The sequence below is a fragment of the Tripterygium wilfordii genome, chromosome 2 (assembly GCF_013401445.1).
Source record: "Tripterygium wilfordii isolate XIE 37 chromosome 2, ASM1340144v1, whole genome shotgun sequence".
NCBI classification, from domain to species: Eukaryota; Viridiplantae; Streptophyta; class Magnoliopsida; order Celastrales; family Celastraceae; genus Tripterygium; species Tripterygium wilfordii.
The window spans coordinates 6,962,004-6,985,825 of NC_052233.1; the positions used below are offsets into that span (position 1 = coordinate 6,962,004).

Consider the following 23,822-nt stretch of genomic DNA (forward strand, 5'->3'; position numbering starts at 1 on the left):
ACGTCCCTGCAACGAAGACTGTTATATATATGTACAATTTACAAATACCTAGAACCTAGGAACTAAGATTATGTTTATTTGTTGAGAACACAAATTTGTGTTATGATGATTTTTCTAGCTGAGTGGACTGCACGATTATCTTCTTCTTCTTTTTTTGAAAGACACAATCATACGAATCCGAATAACTGAATTGACTAGTTGAATCATATATATGTCGTCTCTTGAACTCCGAATTCAAATCTCATCCCCTTCCATAATAATAATAATAATAATAAAGCACACTAAACTGATATAGTCCATTGAATTATTTCGTGGGCTTGTTGTTGGAAGATCTATATGCATCTTAGATGAACTCCATCTTTTAATTTGTTGCAAGCCCACTTCACTGCTAGAAATTATAGGATTTATTCTTCAATTCAATATTCATGTGCTTCAACCTTTGCGTAATAATACTACAAACCTTCGATTTATAATACTCATTTTAGTAATTTTACCCCTAATATGATTATGATATGATATGTGTGATAGTCATTGATCATAAATACACATGGTAGACCCATTTAACGACATTTCACATGAATTGAGAGTAAAATAGGAGTTATAAATTGAGAGTCTCAAATATTTTCTTTTAAAAATATGTTTTTATTGGAATATTATGATAAAGGAAAATGAAGTGGAAAAACTAATAAAACAGATTAATACCAAGAGTAGAAACACGGACCTATCAAAACTTGACACGTAAATTGGCTTTTTGTACAACGACGAACTGGACACGCAGCGAATCATAGGAGTCATCGGACCCGGCTCCACTACACTTACCATTTTCAGCAATGAAAGTTCCGCAATTGCATATCTGGACCGTCGTCGTAATCTAAGGGTTTTCTGAACGCCACGTTTCCAAACGGCGCATCAGAGTTGCAGTCACTGCATATCCTTTACCGTTTACACCGACTATCTTCCTTATTTTGTTTTATATATTAATTAATTAATTAATTCTCATTTAATAAAATGACAAAAAAAGAAAATTATAATTTGAAAAACACAGCAGGCCTTTTGCTGTTGAGTGGTCCTTGAACAAAGATTGGATAGGTTTTTGAGAAAAGATTTCGTCTTTTTTGAGGTTTGGGTTTAGGATGGCGCAGCAGCAAGGGCAGAAACCTGCTGCCATGGATCCAGCAGTATTGGACGATATTATCAGGAGATTATTGGGGCATAGGCAAGGGAAGTCGGGGAAGCAGGTGAAGCTCATGGAGGGTGAGATCCGCCAGCTTTGTACTGTATCCAGAGAGATATTCCTTCAACAACCAAATCTTCTTGAGCTCGAAGCCCCCATCAAGATCTGCGGTACGCTTTGTTATATGCCTTTCTTCAAATTTGCTTCAAGTTATTGATAGATATGAAATGTAGGGCGTTGAGGGTTTGGTTTTAAGGATATTCTTGATGATATAATGGTTTTAGGCAAGTTTATTTAGGCATGGAGAATCTGGTTTGCCATTGAATGACAGTGAGGGAGATGCCGTTGTTTGTTACTCATTTTGTATATATTTTTTGAAAGTTCGTGCTTTTATCATCTCAGTTCAATGGGAAGATAGAATACAGGAGTTTGGCTGGAGAAATTATAGTGTGGGATGATTCTGGCCTTCAAAGAGGCTTTGGCAAATAGTTGAGAATTGAGATCATGTTCTGAAACTTAAATTCTAGGTCTTTTTTTTATGGTAGTTGTATTCCTACTCTCTAACCTGGCTAGTTGAAGTTACTTTGTATCAATACTTCTCTTGGTACCTGAGTTCTGCAGAACAAAGGTCTTTGGTCTATTTTGATATTAGTTCTAATGTTGCGTTTGATTAGGATTTTAGTGGGCGTTCCCATGTATGGTTTATATTTTCTTTATTTCCATTCAGAAAAATATTTTTGTTATTGAACTTCTTATGTTGTGGGTAGTGTATTCTTACTGAATTTCAATACCTCATCTTGTCTATTAAAAGAATATGAAAGCAGGATTTAATTTACCTCAGCACAGAACTTTCAAGCAAGCTTGATTCTTGTGGTGGGTCCATTTCAAGGGTGGTTTCCAGAGCTTTTTGATATGTGATGTTTTCCGTCGTCCCTGTTTGTATCTTTATCTATATTTTCCTGTGGTAACACTATCTCCTTCTCTAAGAGAAAATGAGAAATTCATTTGTTTTAAATAATATTAAAGCTTAGCCTCTTTTAGGTCCTCTCATTCTTAGTTTCTTAGTTCTTACCTATTTATCATTGGTGAACTCTGGAATCAGCTAGACCCAACTTTCTCATTCCAATGAATTGATTCACCAGTTTATGAGCTCAGTAAGCCATACCCCAATGTTATATATTTTGCTATCGCTCATAGCTCAGTATCAAGATATTTGGTCAGCGTACTAATCATGAAGTAGTACAATCGACCCGATAAGGGTCATTCTGGAAAGAGTATCTAAGTTGTATTTTGTAGATTTTACACTGTTAAGTCATGTTGATATTATTCAGTATCTGTATATTTAGTTTTCATCGCCCCCCTTTCAAGCGTTTATTGACCTTAGTGGTTTTTCCTCTGTGTTCTTGGGTAGGTGACATTCATGGGCAATATTCTGATCTTTTGAGGCTTTTTGAATATGGGGGATTTCCTCCCGAAGCCAATTATTTGTTCTTAGGGGATTATGTGGACCGTGGCAAGCAAAGTTTGGAAACAATATGCCTTCTGCTTGCGTATAAAATCAAATACCCTGAGAACTTCTTCCTTCTAAGAGGAAACCATGAATCTGCTTCCATCAATCGGATTTATGGATTTTATGATGAATGTAAACGCCGGTTCAATGTAAGACTTTGGAAAACCTTTACTGATTGTTTCAACTGTCTTCCTGTTGCTGCACTAATAGATGAGAAAATATTGTGCATGCATGGAGGCCTTTCCCCTGACTTAGAAAATTTGGATCAAATTAGGAACTTATCTCGGCCGACGGATGTTCCGGATTCTGGTTTGCTTTGTGATTTACTTTGGTCGGATCCTGCTAGGGAAATCAAAGGCTGGGGAATGAACGACCGGGGAGTCTCGTACACATTTGGGCCAGATAAGGTGTCTGAATTTTTAATGAAGAACGATATGGACCTTGTTTGTCGCGCACATCAGGTTAGTTATGCTTGCTTCTTTGTTCATTTTTATTCATGATTCGAAAATGAACCAAGCTGATTTACCTTCCAGGTTGTCGAGGATGGGTATGAATTCTTTGCCGACAGACAGCTTGTCACAATATTTTCTGCACCAAACTACTGTGGCGAATTTGATAATGCTGGCGTAATGATGAGTGTCGACGAAAGCTTAATGTGCTCTTTCCAGATACTTATGCCAGCTGATAAAAAGTTCAGATTCATGTGACAAAGATAGGATGATTGTTGTAACGATTGTGGATGTTGTAAGTTTCATGCTATTGCTCTTACTTGTGAAACTTGTGCCACTCATACTGGAATATAATTTCTCATTAGATATAACACAACGTCCATAATCAACTTTCTTCTTTGATTTTGAAAAGATTGATGTTTTTCCCTCTTATACATGGTGGGTTTTTTTGCTACTCTCTGTGTTGATGTGAAGCATCTCATCAAGTTCTACCTATTTGTTTTGGAATTATTTATCCTGCTATCAACCAGGCTGAGGACAGCTATAGAGAGAGATCTGATTTGATAGTAAAAGAATTACAATTATTTGCTTGAATTACAACATTTGAATTTGTCCTGGGCGGTTCTAGGTTAGCTTGACTGGATCAATTGGTTAGAATGGTGGTTGAACTTTGAGTAAGGAACGCACAAAGTGAAACAAATGGGTTTCAACATTATAGGAATGAACTTCCATATTCATAGCTATTTGACTTGTTACTTGAAACAACTGCCCATTTAAATTATATACTGTCAAAGCCCATTTAAATGAAAGCCCATTCTTAGCCCGGCCCATACAAATGCAAGCCCCATGCTCAGGCCAGCCCGAACGTAAACCAAACCATAAACTATGGATGGTCAATAATTGTATTAATATGCCCAGAATCATATCTCATTCTCGTATACACGGAAAATGAAAAATAAAAATATATCATATCATATCATATCATATACATAATATGATTACTGAATAAGGAAATGCTTTTGGTGTTGCCACATCAGCACCAAAACTAACTCTATGATTGCCACGTCAAATTATAATAAAGATTAAATTAAATCAAATAAATTACAAGTTATACACTTATACATAAAAAACGTCTCTATTTATTATTGTTTTTAATAAAAAAATTAAATAAGATCAAATTGCAGTTAGGGCTTCTTGGCTGCCGTTCACACTCTTCTATTCCCCTGTTTATTTCTTTCATGTTTCTTCTCCACTCTCCTGCTTTTGCAGTACTCCACGCTTAACGGCTTGTATTCCCTTTGTCTGAAACCGTTGCATCCATTTATATCCCAATTGAGGACATTGCTAGCGAGGGAGTCTGTGTTCGCGGCAAAGCCATGGATAGAAAACCATACGATCTTACTGCCCGGTGAGTAATTTAGGTTTGATTCCAATGAGGGCTCCTGAATTCTTTTATTGATTGATCATGTTATGTTCGTTCTATTTATTTGTGTATTTATATTTCATATGTATACTTATAAATGATTATATTAACGGTTCAAAATCATGTCTTCCTTGGTTAACGATTTTCTGCTATTTGGTTTATGCTTCCATCCTGTTCTTATTCCTGTTATTTGGGTGTGTTTTTTTCAAAGCTTTATACCATGAACGCTTGCAGGTTAGGATGAAGAGAAGGTGATATGGGATTGCTTATTCATGTTTTCTTACCAACTCCACAAAAAAAAATCAATAACATTATTGATTGATCATGTTGTGTGTTTATCACGGTAATTCTCTCCTCATATTAGTATATTACAAACTTAATCATTCTATATTGTTTTCTTTTTCTTGGCGGTTTTTGGGTTCTCTTTCAGTGGCAGGCAGTAAGTTACAAACACCATGCGATTTTGATTATTTTACAAGCTGATTATAGGCAAAATTCATTGTGCTCGCGACTACTGTCATGAAAAAGAGGTAACTCTCTCTTGGTTTTAATTGGTCAAATTACATTTTACATTGTCTGAATTTTGTCTAATGTAATGAATGTAAGGGAAGCATCGAAGGTATTGTTTTCTACTGTTGACGTGAAGCAAATTGACATGTTCATCACATCTAGGCTCCAGTATCGATTTTGGCACTGATTGTAGGTTTACAATTACATGACCTTTTATTTTGATAATTTTGAATCCATAAGTCTGGGTTAGAGCTATTTTCTGTGTTTATAGGAGCTTTATCATGCCCGGTGCAATCACTGGACATGTCTTTGGATATTAGTAGGCACAACATGGCTGCAAGATATTACGGGGAAAATCCACAACAGATTTATAAAGACAGTATAAACTTTTCACTTTTTTAGTATTTTATAGAGCCAAAGATTTTCTTGGTTTGTAAATTATTCCATGGGCGATTAGGGTCTTCCCCTCTCCTGCATTTGTGCTTCTTCAAGCACTAAGATCTGTAGCTGGTTAGGTGCCCCTTCTATCTTTGTCAATTGCGTGCCCCTTTAGTTTTCCCAAAATTACAATATGTTTCAATCAGTTAGAGAATAATTATACTCACCTCGACTCTTAACATAGGAAGTTATAACCTTTACAGGTGCAGCGATTGTGCACCAGAAGATGTATCAAAGGCTCTAGCAAAAAGTTCAGACAACCTGCACCACGCATTGTCTCAAACCTTGTGTGCTTCTTCTGCACTTCACAAACGGTTAGAAGTTTGTCAATTTTCATGATAGAAAATTGGGAGAAAGTGAGGGACAATTAATCGAAAGGACCCATAATCCAAACCTCAAACCTCATGCATATCGTTTATTCACAATGATGATCTGAGCTAAAAGACCTCTACCAAAGTTTATAACTCAAAAAAATCACTAGAACGATATTGTCACATGTGGAAAATAATTTGGGAATTTTTTTCAGACTAATCTAACCTCCATTTGGTTGTTTTCCATGGGTACAATTTTTTTAGAACCAAAAGAAAAAAACAATCTAAATAATTATAATTGCATATGCTTCCATCAATTTTTTTTTTAAGGCATACAGGCCACACACACGTTAAGTCAAGCCCGAGGGGCATGAAGGCCACCACAGCGGATGAAAAACTACCCAAATCCCAAACCCCCTGGTGAGAATAGAACCCAAGACCTCAATATAACCCTGGACCTCAAGTTCTTGGATAGACAGCTTGACCAACTAGGCTATCTCTCATTCTCCATATGCTTCCATCATGAAAATTGAATACGTACACTATATTTATACTATAATATAATTTAAAAGTAAAATTACACACCGCGCAAAGCGCTGGCATAACCCCTAGTTATAAATAATAACTAAAAAGTCTGGAAAACGGACCAACTCCGGCAACTCGCGTTGTCTCTCATCCTCCAAAGTCCGAGCCCACAAACCCATTTCGAAAGCCGCACAGCAAGCTTCTTGAAGTTGTTGTCTTTGAATAACTGGTTAGACAGATTTGGGAAAAGATATCGTCTTTTGGGTTTTCCGTGTAAGATGGCGCAGCAAGGGCAGGAGCCAGCTGCCATTGACCCCGCTGTATTGGACGATATTATCAGGAGATTATTGGAGCATAGGCTCGGGAGGTCGGGAAAACAGGTGCAGCTCATGGAAGGTGAGATCCGACAGCTCTGCACTGTATCCAGAGTGATATTCCTTCGACAACCCAATCTTCTTGAGCTTGAAGCCCCCATAAAAATCTGTGGTACGCTTTGGTTTACGCCTTTTTTGTGATATTTTGTTATTAAATGTGTGCATATTGGTGGATTTTTATTGCTTAGGGTTACGAGTGATAGATATCAAATTTAGGGCTTTTAAGGATTTTCTTGATCATATATTAGTTCTGGGCAAGTTTATTTTTCTGTGTAGAATTTATTTTGCGATTGGTTGGCAATGAGAGAGGTGTCGTTGACTGGGTTTTTGTTATCCATATTATCTTGGTTTTTAAAGTTGGTGCTTTTATCATCTCGTCGTTTAAAATGGGAAGCAATAATTCAAGAGTTTGGATGGAAAATTTATAGCACAGGGTGATTCTTAGATACAACGAGGCTTTGAGAAGATTTTGACGGTCTTGGGGAAGTCTTGGGGAAGAAAGAGGTTATGAGGGCCATTCCAAGAGGAGATCTAAGTTATATTTGTTGATTTTAGTCTGTTATGTCAAGTTTGTATTAATGAGTTGCTGTATATTTCTTTCGCATCACTGCCCTTCCAAGTGTTTATTGACCTTAGTAGTTTTTTCCTCATTTTTTGGGTAGGTGACATTCATGGGCAGTATTCTGATCTTTTGAGGCTCTTTGAATACGGGGGATTTCCTCCTGTAGCTAATTATTTGTTCTTAGGGGACTATGTGGACCGTGGCAAGCAAAGTTTGGAAACAATATGCCTTCTGCTTGCTTATAAAATAAAATACCCTGAGAACTTCTTCCTTCTTAGAGGAAACCATGAATGTGCTTCCATAAATCGGATTTATGGATTTTATGATGAATGTAAGCGCCGGTTCAATGTAAGACTTTGGAAAACCTTTACTGATTGTTTCAACTGTCTTCCTGTGGCGGCAGTAATAGATGAGAAAATATTGTGCATGCATGGAGGCCTTTCCCCAGACTTAGAAAATTTGGACAATATTAGGAACTTATCTCGCCCGACTGATGTTCCCGATTCCGGTTTGCTTTGTGATTTACTTTGGTCGGATCCTGCTAGGGAAATCAAAGGCTGGGGAATGAATGACAGGGGAGTCTCATACACTTATGGGCCAGATAGGGTGTCTGATTTTTTAATGAAGAATGATATGGACCTTGTTTGTCGTGCCCATCAGGTAAGAGATGCTTAGTTCTTTGTTCATTTTTCTTTTTGACTCAAGATGTGAACCATGGTGCTCACCTTCCAGGTCGTAGAGGATGGATATGAATTCTTTGCCGACAGACAGCTTGTTACGATATTTTCGGCCCCAAACTACTGTGGTGAATTTGATAATGCCGGTGCAATGATGAGCGTTGATGAAAGCTTAATGTGCTCTTTCCAGATTCTTAAGCCTGCAGTAGATAAAAAGTTCAAGTTCACGTGAAAAAAGATATTATGATTGCTATATCAATTGTCGCGATAGCCAATGTAAGTTTCATGCTAATATTGATTTTTTGAGATAACAGAAAGTCCATAATCAATTTTTTACTTCTGATTGTTTTGGAAAGGTTGATACACTTCTATCTTATTTATGGCAGGTTTTGCTTAATCATTTTGTGTTGACGTGAGTTTTTTTAATAAGTTCAATTATGTCTTTAGAAATTCCGTTTACTGCATTGAAGCTGCTTGAACTTGAATTTTGACAGCAATCGACATAGATTTGATTAGAGAGTGGAAGTATCAAAATTAGTGACTTGGGTTACAAATTTGAACTTGGCTTGGACAGTTTTGGGTTTGCTTGATTGGATCATTTGGTTAGAGTCGTTGATCTTGAGAAAGGAGATAGGGTGAAGCAAATGCTACATTGTTGCTTTTAATGGGGGTTACATTGGCAATTTGGAAATCCTCTGTGTTGTTTTTTGTACCCTTATCTTTCATATCTATGCTTCAAGAGCCATTCAGAATTTTTTGGTATAATTAAATTGACCTCCATTGCTGGCATCAACGTGGCTAATGCCATCTGTCCTTGCCATTTCTTTCCATCAAAGGTGTTATATCTCCAATGTTCCTTTCTGTAGCAACAGACAACTGCTACTAAGCTATGCTCATAATATTCCTTGCATTGTGGTCCTTGTAGCATCCCTTGGGAAGCAATCATCTTTTGCTTCGTCCATGCAACCAAAGGAGACGTTCTGATAGGGGTTTTGTTGGTCTCTGTATTAAGGCTGTCCTTGAATTTACTTTCATTATCTCATTAGATTAATAGATTATATTCAGCGATGTTGAGGTGGCCATTTGAACCTCTTTTTTGGTTGCATCACATGTTTTCTTTATTGGCTCAGGATATCAACTCTGCAATAGGCTGTTTCTGAACTGGTTCATGTATTTTTATGATCATCAAGTTTAAAAAATGTTCGTATGTTCCATTGAAGTTGAAAACTCTTTTGCAGAGTTTCTTTCCATTTGTGATCTAAAGGAAACCAATTGAAGATAAAGCTGTGGTGGTGTTGAAGCTCTTTCAAATTCAAGCCGAGCGAAAGCACTTGCTTGAAAGCTCCGCAAGATTCAGCGTCCCCAATCCTGTAATTTGTATGTTTTCAATAGTTTTGACTTATTTTTGAGACATTATTTTGTTCTAGAGGATCAACAATCTAACTTGGTTTGGAGCTGACCTGTTCTTATGGGCATTGATACAGGCCACAGAGTTTATTCTTTATAACTAAAGTTCTGTCAGCAAAATTATGGTAACGATGCAAAATGCATTTTTGTTCTTGTAGATGAATGCCCATGTACAATATGGGCGACAATGGAAGATCTCCTATTCACCAGATTTGCAATGTCAATATTTGCTTTTAAATGTTTTATTTTCGTTTCTAATCTGTCGGGGTGGCAATACATACAGCCATACAGGTATGTCATTATATACGCAGGTCTGCGCTGCTCTTTTGACTAAGGGCATCGGTGTATAGCCACCCTTATATTCCTCCACCGTTTGGCTTTGTTTTTTCTTTCTAAATGTCAATTGTTGCATAGCGCTAAATCCAAGATCTATACTATATTGTATATTCAGTTACTTCTTACGTAAACAGAGCTGCCAGCTCTTAGAAGTGAGGTCTGAGAATCAAACGTGGAAGCTAATGCACACAATGTTCATGTGCTTGGTCCAAATATACACCGAAAATCATTTACCATACTTTGTATGCCACAATGCCAGTGAGTAAGGACTCTATTTAAACTCCTAACTTGGTCGATCTTGCTACTAAGTTGAGCAAGAATGAAGAAACTTGCCTTGTGTTTCTGCATTTTTCTTCTGGTTGCAGTAATTAAAAGCAACGCAAATGCTCAAGATGATGAGAGGCTAGAGTCACATAAGTATCCACCCCCATCTCATGGTGGTTATACCCCACCCACAATAAGCCCACCTACGAAAGCACCACCCTCTCACAAGCATCCACCACCATCTCATGGTGGTCATACTCCACCGTACATAAGCCCACCTTCAAAAGCACCACCCTCTCATAAGTACCCGCCGCCTTCCCATGGTGGCTATACTCCACCTACAAAAGCACCACCGTCTCATAAGTACCCACCTCCTTCTCATGGTGGTTATACTCCACCTTCCAAAAGCCCGCCTACAAAAGAACCACCCTCTCATAAGCACCCGCCACCCACAAAAAGCCCACCTTCTCATCCTCCACCCTCCAAAAGCCCACCTACAAAAGCACCACCGTCTCACAAGTATCCGCCACCTTCTCATAAGCACCCACCACCCACAAAAAGCCCACCTTCTCATCCTCCACGCTCCAAAAGCCCACCTACAAAAGCACCACCGTCTCACAAGTATCCGCCACCTTCTCATGGTGGTTATACTCCACCTACAAAAGCACCACCCTCTTACCCACCACCTTCAAAAAAACCACCCCCGCGTGGCCGTCTTCCACCACCAATAAAAGCACCACCGTCTCCCAAGTACCCTCCCCCCACTCCTAGGTATCCTCCACCAACTCAAACCCCACCGCCTTCTCGTGGATATCCTCCGCCCACTCCTAGGCACCCTCCTCCTACTCAATCTCCACCACCTTCTCACGGCTACCCTCCTCCATCTCACGAACACCCTCCACCTACTCCTAGGTATCCTCCACCAACTCAAACCCCACCACCTTCAGGTGGGTATCCTCCTCCATCTCACGGTTACCCTCCACCTACTCCCAAGTATCCTCCTCCTACTCAAACCCCACCACCGTCAGGTCATGGGTATCCTCCGCCATCTCACGGTTACCCTCCACCCACTCCCACGTATCCTCCACCAACTCAAACCCCACCACCTTCACATGGTTATCCTCCACCATCTCACGGTTACCCTCCACCTACTCCCAGGTATCCTCCTCCTACTCAAACCCCACCACCTTCTCACGGTTACCCTCCGCCTTCCAAATACCCGCCACCCTCCAAGTATCCGCCGCCATATGCAATGGGTTGAACCATGAGTTTGATCGAGTGTTACTTGTCCGCAACAACTCAGTGGAATAAATATATGTATGTCATCCTTTGTGAGGGCACACTGTAATTGCTGTCCTATACGTTCTTTCTATCTTCTATGTCCAGTGTCCACAACCACAAGTGTGTAATGTTTGTGTTAATCCTATATCGTTTAAGGAATGAAGCTCTAGTAATTAGCAATCAAAACTTTCTTTTCTACGACTGATACATTATTGAATCCAAAGTTCAGTAAGGAATATGCTTATCATAATGAATCGATTACATTTTAAATTAATCTTATTTATCAAAATTAAACTCACATTTTTCATTTTTTCTAGAAAACTGGACATCATTTTCTAAGAAATGAAAATTGAAAAACTTAAATCAAACACGCCTTAGAAAAAGAAAACATAGAACAAAATAATTTTGTCTATGGAAAATGCCATACCATTTACACATTTGTTGGACATATAAGTTCTCTATTATTATTTTTTTCCCTTTTAAGTCCGATTTTCTCCATCAAAATTTTTGTACCAAAAGTTTAGGGTCGGGCTACATGAGAATATCAACGAGAGTCCACCACATTTTAAGTCCGGTTTTATTTTTTAAAATTTAATAAAAGAGTTAAAAAATATATAGTTTTATTTTTGTCCTTTTCCTCTTCCCTCTTCTTCTAAAACTCCTACATTTTTTTTTTTTGCTCTTTTCCTCGCGGGAAAATTGTAACCATAATAGAGATTGTTAAGGCTTTCGAGAAGTGATGCTGGTAATTTGTTGTTGACATATATAACGAGAGACCCATCATGCAGCTTAAGAAAGACGTAGAGAGAGTGAGAAATTGAAGTGAAAAAAAGATTCAGATCGAGAGGATTGGTGAAGGAGAAAGGTGAGGCAGAAGAAATGTGTGTACAAATGTGATGATATGATGAAGTGTTAATCATAGTGAATGAGAAAGAACATATCTAATAGAGAGAATAGATAAGAAAAAGAAGCAAGTGAAAGAACGAATCTAGCTAAACAGTATGTGAAAGAACTAAATATTTGATTGACATTGTTATATACAGTACCAATGTCAATCAAATATTTTGATTTATTTTCTTCAAATTTTGTTATTCTTTAATTTATTTATGTTTACCTGTGTCATACAATGACATTAAAAATAAAAAATTTAGCATTATACCCATATGCAATGATATCATTATAATGTTACTTTTTAACATTAGATTCACATTTACTTATTTTGTCAATAAATTTAAAAAATATTAGCATTATACATGCAATTGACACAATTATATTGTTAATGTAGAAAAAAAAAACAATGTTATTGTTTTGGGATCTCTTACGGCTTCCGAGAAGAGTTGTTAGTGATTTATATATCAACAATGCGAACCACTTTTAAAGGTGTGGATGCTTAATTGACAAGTGGAACCCACTACTTTAGGTTTCACATGTTCCAAATCAATAATGAAAACATAGGTTCGCATGTTTTTTTTTTTTTTTTGATAGGAAGAAATTCAATTCAAAAAAATCAAATTAGGAGCTTACAGGCTCCCTAAGAATCAATGGAGACATATATACTTGGAAGGTAACACTCCAACCACAGCTTACAGTTATCAAACTAATTAGCCATCCTAGCAAGAGGATGAGCTGCCCCATTAGCCACTCGATCTGTTAACATGACAACACCCATACCCTGCTGTATCAGACCATAGTTGTTTTGTAGCCATGATAAAAGGCCCAAAACTCGCCAAATCATAAGAATGAGAACGCATAGCCGAGACAATGTGTAAAAATCCTGATATCCAAGATCATTCGCCACCTGAATCCCTCTTAACAAAGCAGTAGCTTCGGAGACATAGCCGTGGTTTTTTCTTCCGGTCTTGGGGCTTTTTCCATGTATATTCTTGTGTTGTTTTTCTCAGTTTCAATTTCTCTACTATATATCATGTTGATATCCCTGTTAAGGAGAATCCGGGACTAATTTCCCAACAGTTGAAACTACGAATTAGAAGTATATAAGGTTCTGCATCTATGTTTGCACGAGTTTGAAATTGCATTGCGATTTCCATTAGACGAAGCAAGGATTTGGACTCATGGGACGCTGAAGCACTTGAAAATTTTTATCCTTTCTCTCTTGATTTCAATTAGAAGGGAATAGAGGGTAGAGTGCATGTTTCGAAGTGATGAAGATAAAATTAGCTCCAAGATCGACACTGAATGGTAAAATCTTTATGTTTCTTCAGTGGAGGACATGGGCTTGTGGTCGCAATAACTGGTATAGAGAAAGTTGGACAAGGATTGATTCGTGATGGAACAGGGTTTGTGAGATTTCCTGTGAAGCACCAGTGTGTTGTCTTCAGGCCATTGAAAGGGGAGATCTTAGAAGCTGTTGTTAGCATGGTGAACAAGGTTTGTGAGTCTTTTCACATGTTTATTGTGGATAACACATTTGTGAAGCATTGATAAGCCAAAATAATACTTTTTCATTTTTTGTAATTCATACTATTTAATTATTGGTATACTTATTCACATCCATATGGTTAGTTGATACCGGATGACATGGAGTTCCAACCACGTCGAATTATACAACTTCTGATGGATCTGCATGCTTCGCAATCCATTTTATTCTCAGGTGAAATAATTTTAGGATTTTCTAGATTCAAGCTGTTTGATAGAATTTGTTTCTCTTTCTTTCTCCAGGTTAAAATATAGAAGGACAGTGAAGTACGATTGAAGATTATTGGCACCCGAGTAGATGCTACAGAAATTGTATGTGTTGAAATCTATGTAGGTTTTGTTGTGTATTAAGTTCCAAACTCTTAGCTAATGCGCACAATGTTCATGTGCTTGGTCCAAATTAAATCTACACCGAAAAGCATTTATCAGTCCGTGCATGCCACAATGCCAGTGAGTAAGGACTCTATTTAAACTCTCCTAACTTGGACGTTCGATCTTGCTACTTACTTGGGCACAAAATGAAGAAACTTGCCTTGTGTTTCTGCATTTTTCTTCTTGTTGCTGTAATCAAAAGCAACGCAATTGCTCAAGATGATGAGAGGCCGGTGACACTAAACTCCCACCACAACAAACATTCCCCACCGTCGCAAAAATGCCCACCACCTTCAGGTGGGTATCCTCCGCCATCTCGAGGTACCCTCCACCCACTCCCAGTTATCCTCCTACTCAAACCCCACCACCTTCATGTGGGTATCCTCCGCCATCTTACATAGCCGTCACCCACTCCCAGTTATTCTCCTCCAACTCAAACCCCACCACCTTCACGTGGGTATCCTCCGCCTTCTTACGACTACCCCTCCACCCACTCCCAGTTATCCTCCTCCTACTCAAACCCCACCACCTTCACGTGGGTTACGCTTAAAATGTCTCAAGTTTTTTAATACTTTCGACGTATTTATAAAAATATAAGATTTTATGGTTACGCTTAATAAACATTGAGGTATGATTAAAGTTTTTCACAAATAAAAGACCAGGCCCGGATTGGATAAACCATAAACCGGCCTAGCCCATTTTTTGGCTTATTTTGTAGCAAAGAACCGAAAGCAGAAACAAAAAGGCTTTTTCTAACTAAAGGGTCAGAACTAGAGCCCAGGCCCGAATAAAACCAAACCGGCCCATGATTTTGGGCCATTTATTATTCTCGCAAGTGCTTTCTGAAGCCAAGATCCGGCCCATATAAGTAATCATCCACTATATTATGATTTCAGTTCGGTTTCACTAGCCAGAATCATTCCTCCAGTTTCAGACTTCATAGAGAAACAGAGAAAAGAGAGGGAGAAAATAAAGGGAAGAAGATGTTTTTCCACATAGTATTGGAACGAAACATGCAATTGCACCCTCGTCACTTTGGCCGTAATCTCCGCGAAAACATCGTGACCAAGCTCATGAAAGATGTAGAGGGCACCTGCAGGTTACTGCTTTTCTTTTCTATTCTTTTTTTAATTTTAATTTGCATGTATGTATATATATATGTGCGCCTTCGCCATTAGAAGGTTTGAAGTCCCATACCTTATGCTTGTCTTCGGTTTAGTTGCGGCAAAGTAAAAAATTTTGATCACAAAAATTTGGATATCCTGAAAGCCCTAATTTTGCTAGAGCATGTTTGTAAGATAATAGGAGAAATTTTGGCGTATTATACGAATTTTGATGTGTTGGGTCTAGCATGTATGTTGAAACTACGAATTAGAAGTATATGAGGTTCTGCATCTGTTTGGCTCGAGTTTGAAATTGCATTGCGATTTCCATTAGATCATCCCAAATGATTCACTGCGAAACTAGGGTTTGGACTCATGGGATGCCAAAGCGCTTGAAATTTTTATCCTTGTCTATGTTTTTCTTGATTTTAATGAGAAGGGAATAGAGGGTAGAGTGTTTCAAAGTGATGAAGATAAAGTTAGCTGCAAGACACTGAAGGATAAAATCATTATGTTTCTTCAGTGGACGACATGGGTTTGTGGTCGCAATAACTGGTATAGAGAAAGTCGGACAAGGATTGATTCGCGATGGAACAGGGTTTGTGAGTTTTCCTGTGAAGTACCAGTGTGTTGTCTTCAGGCCATTTAAAGGGGAGATATTAGAAGCTGTTGTTACCATGGTGAACAAGGTTGGTGGGTCTTTTTTGCTGTTCCAAGTATTTCGCTCAATACTATGGCTATAGTTGGCCTATTTGTGATTTTGGCATTTGCGTAAGATCTTTGTTTGGGATTCTTGCAGATGGGATTCTTTGCTGAAGCTGGGCCTGTGCAAATTTTTGTTTCAAACCATGTAAGTCTTTGGGCCCTCATGGGGGTCTCTAGTAGTGTTAGTTAACTATGATCCTTTGTTCTATCTCTTGATCCTCTAAAAAATCTTTGTTTATTTGGATCGAGGGTTTTATATGAGATGGTCAGTGCTATACATAATTATTAGTATTTACTATTTACCTCTCTGAACGGGATTCATGCATATCAATAATATTCTTTTGAAGGGGAATCACACATCAGTTTACATGTTTATTGTGGATAACACATTTGTGAAGCTGTAATTACTAATAAGCCAAAATAATACTTTTTCATTTTCTGTAATTCATACTATTTTAGTATTTTACTGATTTGTTGAAGATTTCTTGTTTCCCTGCTGTATTGGATACAGTCAAATGCTTTGACTATGATTATCTTTTTCCATATGGTGTGTCTTAGTTGATACCGGATGACATGGAGTTCCAGCCAGGAGATACGCCCAATTATACAACTTCTGATGGATCTGTATGCTTCACAATCCATTTTATTCTCAAGTGAAGTAATGTAAGGATTTTCTAGATTCAAGCTCTTCAATAGAATTCGTTTCTCTTTCTTTCTCCAGGTTAAAATTCAGAAGGACAGTGAAGTACGTTTAAAGATTATTGGCACCCGAGTAGATGCTACAGAAATTGTATGTTTTAAATCTATGTCGTTTTTGTGTGTTAAGTTCCGAACTCATCCTTCTTTTTTGTTTGTCATCATATTTGTTTTCTTCTTTCCTTTTCTTTTGTTCTGTGATTGTGTAGAATATATTGGGGAAATTTTCTTGCAAGACAACTTGAAATAAAAACTTATTGAATAACCACACATTTTCATTAGTTGTTTGGCAATTTTCTTTAAGGTGGGCTACCCATTTGTGAATATTTTGTTATTTTGTAAAGAAATGGCGTATCTGATGTTGAAGTAGCATAGGGCGCATGCCTTCGCTTGGTGTTTAAATATTGGGTCTTTGGCTACCCGTAAGGAACCTCCTGACTCCTGTTTCAAACTAGCTTGTCTAGTTTGAGAAAACATGATTCCAGATTGTAGAGGGAATTGATTTGGGAGCCCCAAAACCAAAAATTGTGGTGCTTTGGTGCTTTCTAGTAACAACATAGTGGAGGCACTCCTGGTCAATTCTTTAGAAAACTATTTCAAAATATGCATGAACACTAGATTACTCATTCACCAAACCATACCGTTTAGCAGAGCTCGGAATCACTAAAAGGAGTCTGTCAAAGCTTTCCCACTAAGATTGGTCTAGCATGCATGCCATGGATCGGAGCACCACTGCCCACTGATTCAGTGGTTGTATCCTCACCGTCGTGGCAAATATTTTAGGGGTTGGACGGATTATATAATTCATTCATTCATGATATCTATGCTTGTTGTGCATTTAAATTCTTTATACTTTGTTGGATGATTATCGTTCATGATACAAATTTATGGTCAGTATAGTTTAGCTTTTGAATGATGCTTAGCATTTTGGCTCCTTTTGCAGTTCTGCATCGGTACCATTAAGGACGACTTTCTGGGTGTGATAAATGATCCTACAGCGACAGTTTAGTCAAGTTGTTGACTAGTTTTTTTATTACATGGGATTACACGGTTTCCTTGTACGTGTTTTTTTTTTTGATAAGCATGGTTTCCTTGTACTTGCTTTTGCTTTTCCTGTTGTATAGTAAGTACCTGGAGCATCGATCCTTAGCTTTTGTTTTCAATTAGGAGGCACTTGTATTTATTCTTGTTAAGATGTTATCCAGGCTACCTTGAAGCAAAACAAAACATTCAAGCAACTTTGTAATTTTTTCCCCATCTCGGGGTTAGGAATTGAGGAAATGTTTGGATTGAGAGGCATTTTTTTGATTGGTTTCTTGTACATAGATTGTTTCCTAAAATGGAGTGGACTTCGTTTTTTTGTTTTTCCATCCCATTTTTTGTTTAGTGCTGTTACTGATGAAGTTCTTGTTATGGTTTAGTGATCTTGGGGTCTGGATTTTGTCTTGCCTGTAGGTTGATTGTATGCTCACAACGTTGGATTTGTGCCAAAATTATGGGAATCCTCCTGTGCCAAAATCCTCTTGTTTCCTACTGAGTTGTATTGGTTAAGGTTCTAAAAACTAATCATCTAACATCGTTTTGGAGATATGTGAGGCTATGTCTTTACTGATGCGAGAGCATCTCTGTTGAGGAAACTATATACTTTGTTGGATATGTATGCAAGGTTTGGTTGTGTCATATGCAAATCATCTGTTCAAAGCAATGATAGGGAGAAACGTGGTTTCTTGGAGTGCTATGCTAAGAATGCAAATGCAAGAAGTGATAAGCTTGAGCAGGGGCAACGGTTTTTTGATAAGACGGATAGGAGGAGAGATGCTGTTTCGTACAATTTCTTGATTTCGAGTTATGGAATTCATGGTTTTGGAGAAGAAGCTATTCGAGTTTTTGAAGAAATATGGAGTCTCGCCAAGTCCAATTTCGTTCGATAGTGTTTGGGTGCCTGTAGCCATGCAGGGCTTGTTGAGGAGGGAAAGATGCTAAGGTTTGAGGTTCTCTGATTGGATGATGTAGGATATAAAAGTTCTGGCTTCTACTCAATGATACAAAAAATACCCGAGTTGGTCTCTGTCCTCCAATAAATTTCTTCATCATTCAAAAAATGTTCACTTTAGATGTAAGGACCGATTTCACTACTGAAGTTACTCAAAAGTTGTTTTTTAAACAATTCAATATCCAATACAATATTTGGAAATCCGTATATCTGAATCTATGAACATTGATTGATTTTAAACTAGATAAAAATTTTGTATTTGAACCCGAATTTCGAATATATAACTTATGTTTAAATTTGATTTAATCCGCGATGGACAAATTGTATTATCCGAACCAGATAGAATTTTGTCACCCTACTCCAATGGGACCATTTTCCAAAATTAAAGAGGAGCCCGCCCTTCCCCTGATCGCCACCCCCATTACTAATCAAGGTTTTGAAAACCGGACCGGTTAGTCGGACAGGTCCAACCGGTGATCGGCCATTTGTCCGGTTCAATTATGTGTCAGAACCGATAATTTATGAATCGGGATTTTTTCAATTGAACCAGATGGTTCATCGGTTGAATAGGTCAGAATTGTCCGGTTTTGAACCAGTTTGGTGACCTCTTTATTCGTTAAAAAAATGCTCTAACCACTAGGCTAGGCTGTGTGACTTTCTTTGTTTAAAATGACACTTTGTTTGAATATAAGGTATTTTATAAAAGTTTTCTTATATATTATATGCTTATAATGTAGATATATATTCATTACATTGAATACGATTTGAACCCGATTTGAATCCCGATAAACCTTTGAATCATGAATCAAAGATTTTTCCGGTTCGATAATCGATCCAGTTTTCCAAACTTTGCTACTAATCGGCTAGTAGCCAAAAACCAATTCAAGAGACTCCTCGTGCGTGTAAAAGTTAAATAGAGCCCAAACAACAAAGATTCCCTCGACAGTCTGGCTCCTCTCAATCTCTCATGCTCTTGGTTTTTGGCTTTTGCTCCATTAATTTCACCTCTTCCTCTCCTCTCCTCTCTCTTCCCTTATCAGGATAATCACATATTCACATTGTTTGCTCCGAGATCGACCTCCAGTCACAGCCTTCCATGGCTTCAATCATCGAATCTGGCTGGCTGGTACTGCTCCTGCTACTTCACCCTCCTTACTTCGACAATTGAATTGAATGGACTTATTGGCTCTTACGAAATTTTCGTTTGGCGTTAGATTTGATCATTTCCTGGTTCTGACGTGTGTTTGTTATTATTTTTTTTTTCTAGATTTGTTATTGTTGTTGTTATTTGTGAGATTCTGATTCTGATGTTTGATTTCTACTGCGGATAGTGACACTAGCGCCGCATTACTGTTTCAATTTACTTTGCAAGCGATGGTGTGAAGAATTTCCTTGATTCTCTGTCTATATAGTTGTTTCTCTATGCGCCGAAACATTGTTTTCTGATTGGTAACTTTGTGATTCGTTTGGCTAACGATTATCAGATCATGTATTAGTGGCCTGTCCATCAAGATTAGGTTAATGTATGGAATACATTCTAAATCTTCGTCTGTCTCAGATACTTAAGTAGTTAAGGTTATTAAAATTGTCTCAAGGTGTTTGAGAAATAGTATATAAACATTGCTTGTTCGTGAAGATTTTGAACATTTCAATTGATTCATTTTTTCTGGGATATCTGTCACTTGAAATTTGGCTATAGATCTTTGTTTTTCATTTTTCAGATTCTGCCCTTTATGTTATGTAAGTATATGAGTGACATCAGCTGCACCATACCACTTCCTTTTACCTAGGGAGGATTTTTGAGTCTTATCATTAGAAAGACGTGAAAAATGTATTGGCAGTTTGGCACATACTATAATTTCCAATCAACTAACTAGGTCACTCAATTCTCGTGTTGGCATTTGAGAAACTCTGTACCTAGCTTCAAGGCTAAGCTACCTACTATATGCGTGTCACTTCACCTGTTTCTTCTTCCTTTTTTATGGTTGAGGGAGGAGAAGGGAAGGGAAAGCACTTTTTTGTCCTGTACTGCTTGTATTCTAAATTTTTCTTTTCAAACCACTAATGAGGAAGTCTTAGCTCTTTGCTGAAATTGATGTTCTTGGGCTGGATATCATTGAAATGGAATTGTTGGAAAAGGAAAGTCGAGGTTTATGAATCAATTTGTTTCACCAAGTGTACTTATGATATCTTGAGTTCTACTGGCAGTCAGTGAATAATTATTGGGTTTATGGACAGCAGCCTGAAACCTGGTCCTAAGGCTGTTAATTGACATTAATTGATTTGTTCTGCAATGGATTCAAGTTCATAATCCTTTTTTTGATGTACGAGATCTTAAAGCATTTTTTACTGTTGGATGATTCTTATGTTCAGGAGCAGCGATTCATGGAACTAGTTTGGTTGGGAAATTCCCGTTCACACTTTTGATTGTCCTAATTTTTACAGAAGTATTATTATTTTCTGATTCTTTCTCTCTTCATATGCAGTATCTGACTACACATTTCAGTGACTTTCAATTGGCATGTCTAGGAAGTTTCTTTCTTCATGAGAGTGTCTTCTTCTTATCTGGACTTCCATTTATATATTTTGAAAGGGTAGGATGGCTGAGCAAGTACAAGATTCAGGTTGAACTCTTTTATTCGCTTTCTTTTTCTTTTCTTTTTTTTGTTTTGTTTCGAACTATCATTGTTTTTTCAACTTTAATCACATTTAATTTTAAATTGTTACTTCTCTTAGGATTTTTGTTTGGCTGATAATTTTTTCTTTAAATTATCACATTTAATTTTTTAATGTAGAAGGAATTTCTTTTCTTTAATGTGCTTATTATTCCGTGGTTGCATGTTCTCATTGCATGCAGTTTTCATTTATAAGTTAGCTTGGCTCTTTTCAACTCATCTTTGTTAAATTTACCTTGTGGTCACCGTTTTGGCTTTTTGTTGACTTGCTCTGCGGGGACTCGTATTCATTTTATGTGGATGCAGCCTTTTATGTATACCATTATTGCATTTCCCTGAAAAGTTGTTCTTCAAGCCTCAAATATGTAACTACAGATCTGATCATCAAAACTACCCCCTTGAAATGAAAGATGCTTCCACTTTCTCCTCATGGACTTTATGTATGGTTATAAAGACCTCTCCTATCCTCAAGAGGAAAGGAGAGAAAGGAAAATGTGTTGCACATATTTCGTGGTTAATATCTTTACTTTTTTCCTTTCTTAGTAAGCTTACCTGCTATCTGTTCCCCTCCAAGCCAGTTTTCAGTGTAATTAAAGTGAAACTTTATGCTTGCAATCAAGTCCAAGGCACAATTTACGAATAAGTTGAGGCCATTATCCTTTCTCATTTTTCTCCTATTTTGGGCTCTTTGCAGATAAAAAACAACAGTTCTGCTGCTCAAGAAAAATGTATCACTCGCTTACTATTGTATCATTTCGGTGTCAATTTACCTGTCATGATATTTTCCTATCCCGTCTTCAAGTACATGGGCATGCGTAGCAGTCTTCCATTGCCGTCCTGGTATTTTCAGGTTCTTTATGCACTAAGCTTTTTTATTTAGACACCATCATGTTTCATGCCATAATTATCATGATCCAATGGTTTGCTTCCCCTACTTTTTAAATACTTCATAAAGAACAGTTGATAGGAGTCTGTTTTTGGTTATGCAGGAATGTAGTTCTATCGCAGATAATATTCTATTTTATTCTTGAAGACTTTGTATTCTACTGGGGACATCGTGTTCTGCACACAAAATGGCTATACAAGCATGTGCACAGTGTCCACCATGAGTAAGTGAGATTTTGAAGTGATTTTTACAGACGTGAATTTCTGAGCAAGGTGTGTGCAGTTCTGTTTTGCATGGAGTTTTAAGTGTATTTATTACATGTACACTGTACAGATATGCTACACCTTTTGGGCTTACGTCTGAATATGCTCATCCTGCCGAGATTCTGTTCCTTGGCTTTGCAACCATTATTGGTCCTGCCATAACGGGTCCCCATCTGATAACTCTGTGGCTGTGGATGGTACTTAGAGTCTTGGAGACAGTTGAGGCACATTGTGGTTATCATTTCCCATGGAGCCTCTCAAATTTTATACCACTCTATGGAGGGTGAGTGTCGTCTTCTTCTTTTGCATAAATTTTGTTCATTTTGATGGTTTTTTCCCCTTATTCATTTTGTGTATTTTTCAGCGCTGATTTTCATGACTATCATCATCGTTTGCTCTACACAAAATCTGGCAATTACTCATCTACTTTTACTTACATGGACTGGTGAGTTCTTGGCTCCCATTTGCTTGACCCCTAGCATATTTCTTGCATAGAACAAAAGCAAGTATTTAATTCCAATTCAATTTATGTCATTTAAGCACCCTAGTTTGTCTTCTTTCCTTGTTCATCCTTTTTTTTTTCACGTTCCATTATACTTGACATTTTCCTCACATGGGAAAGGACTTGGCCCAGTGTAAGGTTTGGGTGGGGTAGATGGATTTTATGAATTTATCCCTATCCTTATTGTGGCAGAAGATGGCTCAAGGACTGTCTTTTCCATTACACGATCACGTGAGAGAAGAGATTAAAAGATAAGCTTATAGGATTACAGTCATTGCAAGTAATGCAGATATCTTTAACCCTTACATTGTGGTTTTCCTGAGGTCACTGCTGACACTTGCACTAGGTGGTTTGGACGACATTCATATGTGAAGTCTCATTGCATTATTTTATAACAATTTGTATTGGCTAAGGATACACTTATTTTTTTTTCTCACAAAAAAGGTGAATATTGTATTATGCTTTAATAGCGAAAGTAACTTCTTGAATGCTGACAGTAGTTTTGTGGTTTTCTGTTATTTTCTGTTTTTGTCAGGATATTTGGTACTGATAAGGGTTACAGAAAATTAAAGGCCTTAAAAGACTAGTGGAGTTGAAGATGGGAGCAAGCAAATGTAATAACGGAGCAACTTGGAATCAGAAAATGGGGTTTCTTGATTCAAGGGCATCGCAGAGACACATATTCAATCCCTGCCACATTTTCTGTGTGACTGCATTTTTTTGTGCTCAGTTACTGTTCATGTTCTAGCATGTAGTAGTGTGGAATTGGTGGAAAGCTCTCTTTCAACAATTTGTGCCCTACATTAACAATGTTGCCGTCGCATTTTCTTTAAAATTTCCTTGTTCTGTATGTCTTTAGTGACACTCACGGACTCACTTGTTATGCTGGACATTAGCGGTTTATATTTTCTGCTAAGTTATTTGATTTAACGTCAAAATCTGGTGGTGTT

General features: G+C 37.6%; 3 protein-coding genes and 1 pseudogene across 4 annotated transcripts; all 4 read left to right on the plus strand.

Annotated features, from left to right (window-relative positions):
• Positions 1-1,039: 1,039 nt before the first annotated feature.
• On the plus strand, positions 1,040-3,567 carry LOC120008935 (annotated as a pseudogene).
• Positions 3,568-6,457: 2,890 nt separating this feature from the next.
• LOC120014089 (serine/threonine-protein phosphatase PP1 isozyme 2-like) lies at positions 6,458-9,571 on the plus strand. 2 transcript variants are annotated; one of them, XM_038866016.1, is made up of 4 exons: positions 6,458-6,826; positions 7,377-7,936; positions 8,009-8,229; positions 9,192-9,571. In XM_038866016.1, exons 1-3 carry the CDS (start codon positions 6,619-6,621, stop codon positions 8,183-8,185), a joined length of 945 nt encoding a protein of 314 aa, XP_038721944.1. In that variant the 5' UTR covers positions 6,458-6,618; the 3' UTR covers positions 8,186-8,229; positions 9,192-9,571. The 2 variants fall into 2 exon arrangements, with proteins under 2 accessions (XP_038721944.1, XP_038721948.1); XM_038866020.1 differs by having other exon boundaries at positions 7,680-7,936.
• A 5,393-nt stretch (positions 9,572-14,964) lies between these two features.
• LOC120014104 (DNA-directed RNA polymerase II subunit RPB7-like) lies at positions 14,965-17,852 on the plus strand. Its single transcript, XM_038866029.1, has 6 exons — positions 14,965-15,148; positions 15,676-15,841; positions 15,952-16,002; positions 16,416-16,481; positions 16,579-16,647; positions 17,497-17,852. The coding sequence occupies exons 1-6, from the start codon at positions 15,033-15,035 to the stop codon at positions 17,560-17,562; spliced, it is 534 nt and encodes a 177-aa protein (XP_038721957.1). The 5' UTR covers positions 14,965-15,032; the 3' UTR covers positions 17,563-17,852.
• A 1,609-nt stretch (positions 17,853-19,461) lies between these two features.
• On the plus strand, positions 19,462-23,805 carry LOC120015759 (methylsterol monooxygenase 2-2-like). Its single transcript, XM_038868311.1, has 7 exons — positions 19,462-19,672; positions 21,033-21,170; positions 21,916-22,061; positions 22,211-22,330; positions 22,441-22,653; positions 22,735-22,815; positions 23,408-23,805. The coding sequence occupies exons 1-7, from the start codon at positions 19,643-19,645 to the stop codon at positions 23,457-23,459; spliced, it is 780 nt and encodes a 259-aa protein (XP_038724239.1). The 5' UTR covers positions 19,462-19,642; the 3' UTR covers positions 23,460-23,805.
• The last annotated feature ends 17 nt before the right edge of the window (positions 23,806-23,822 follow it).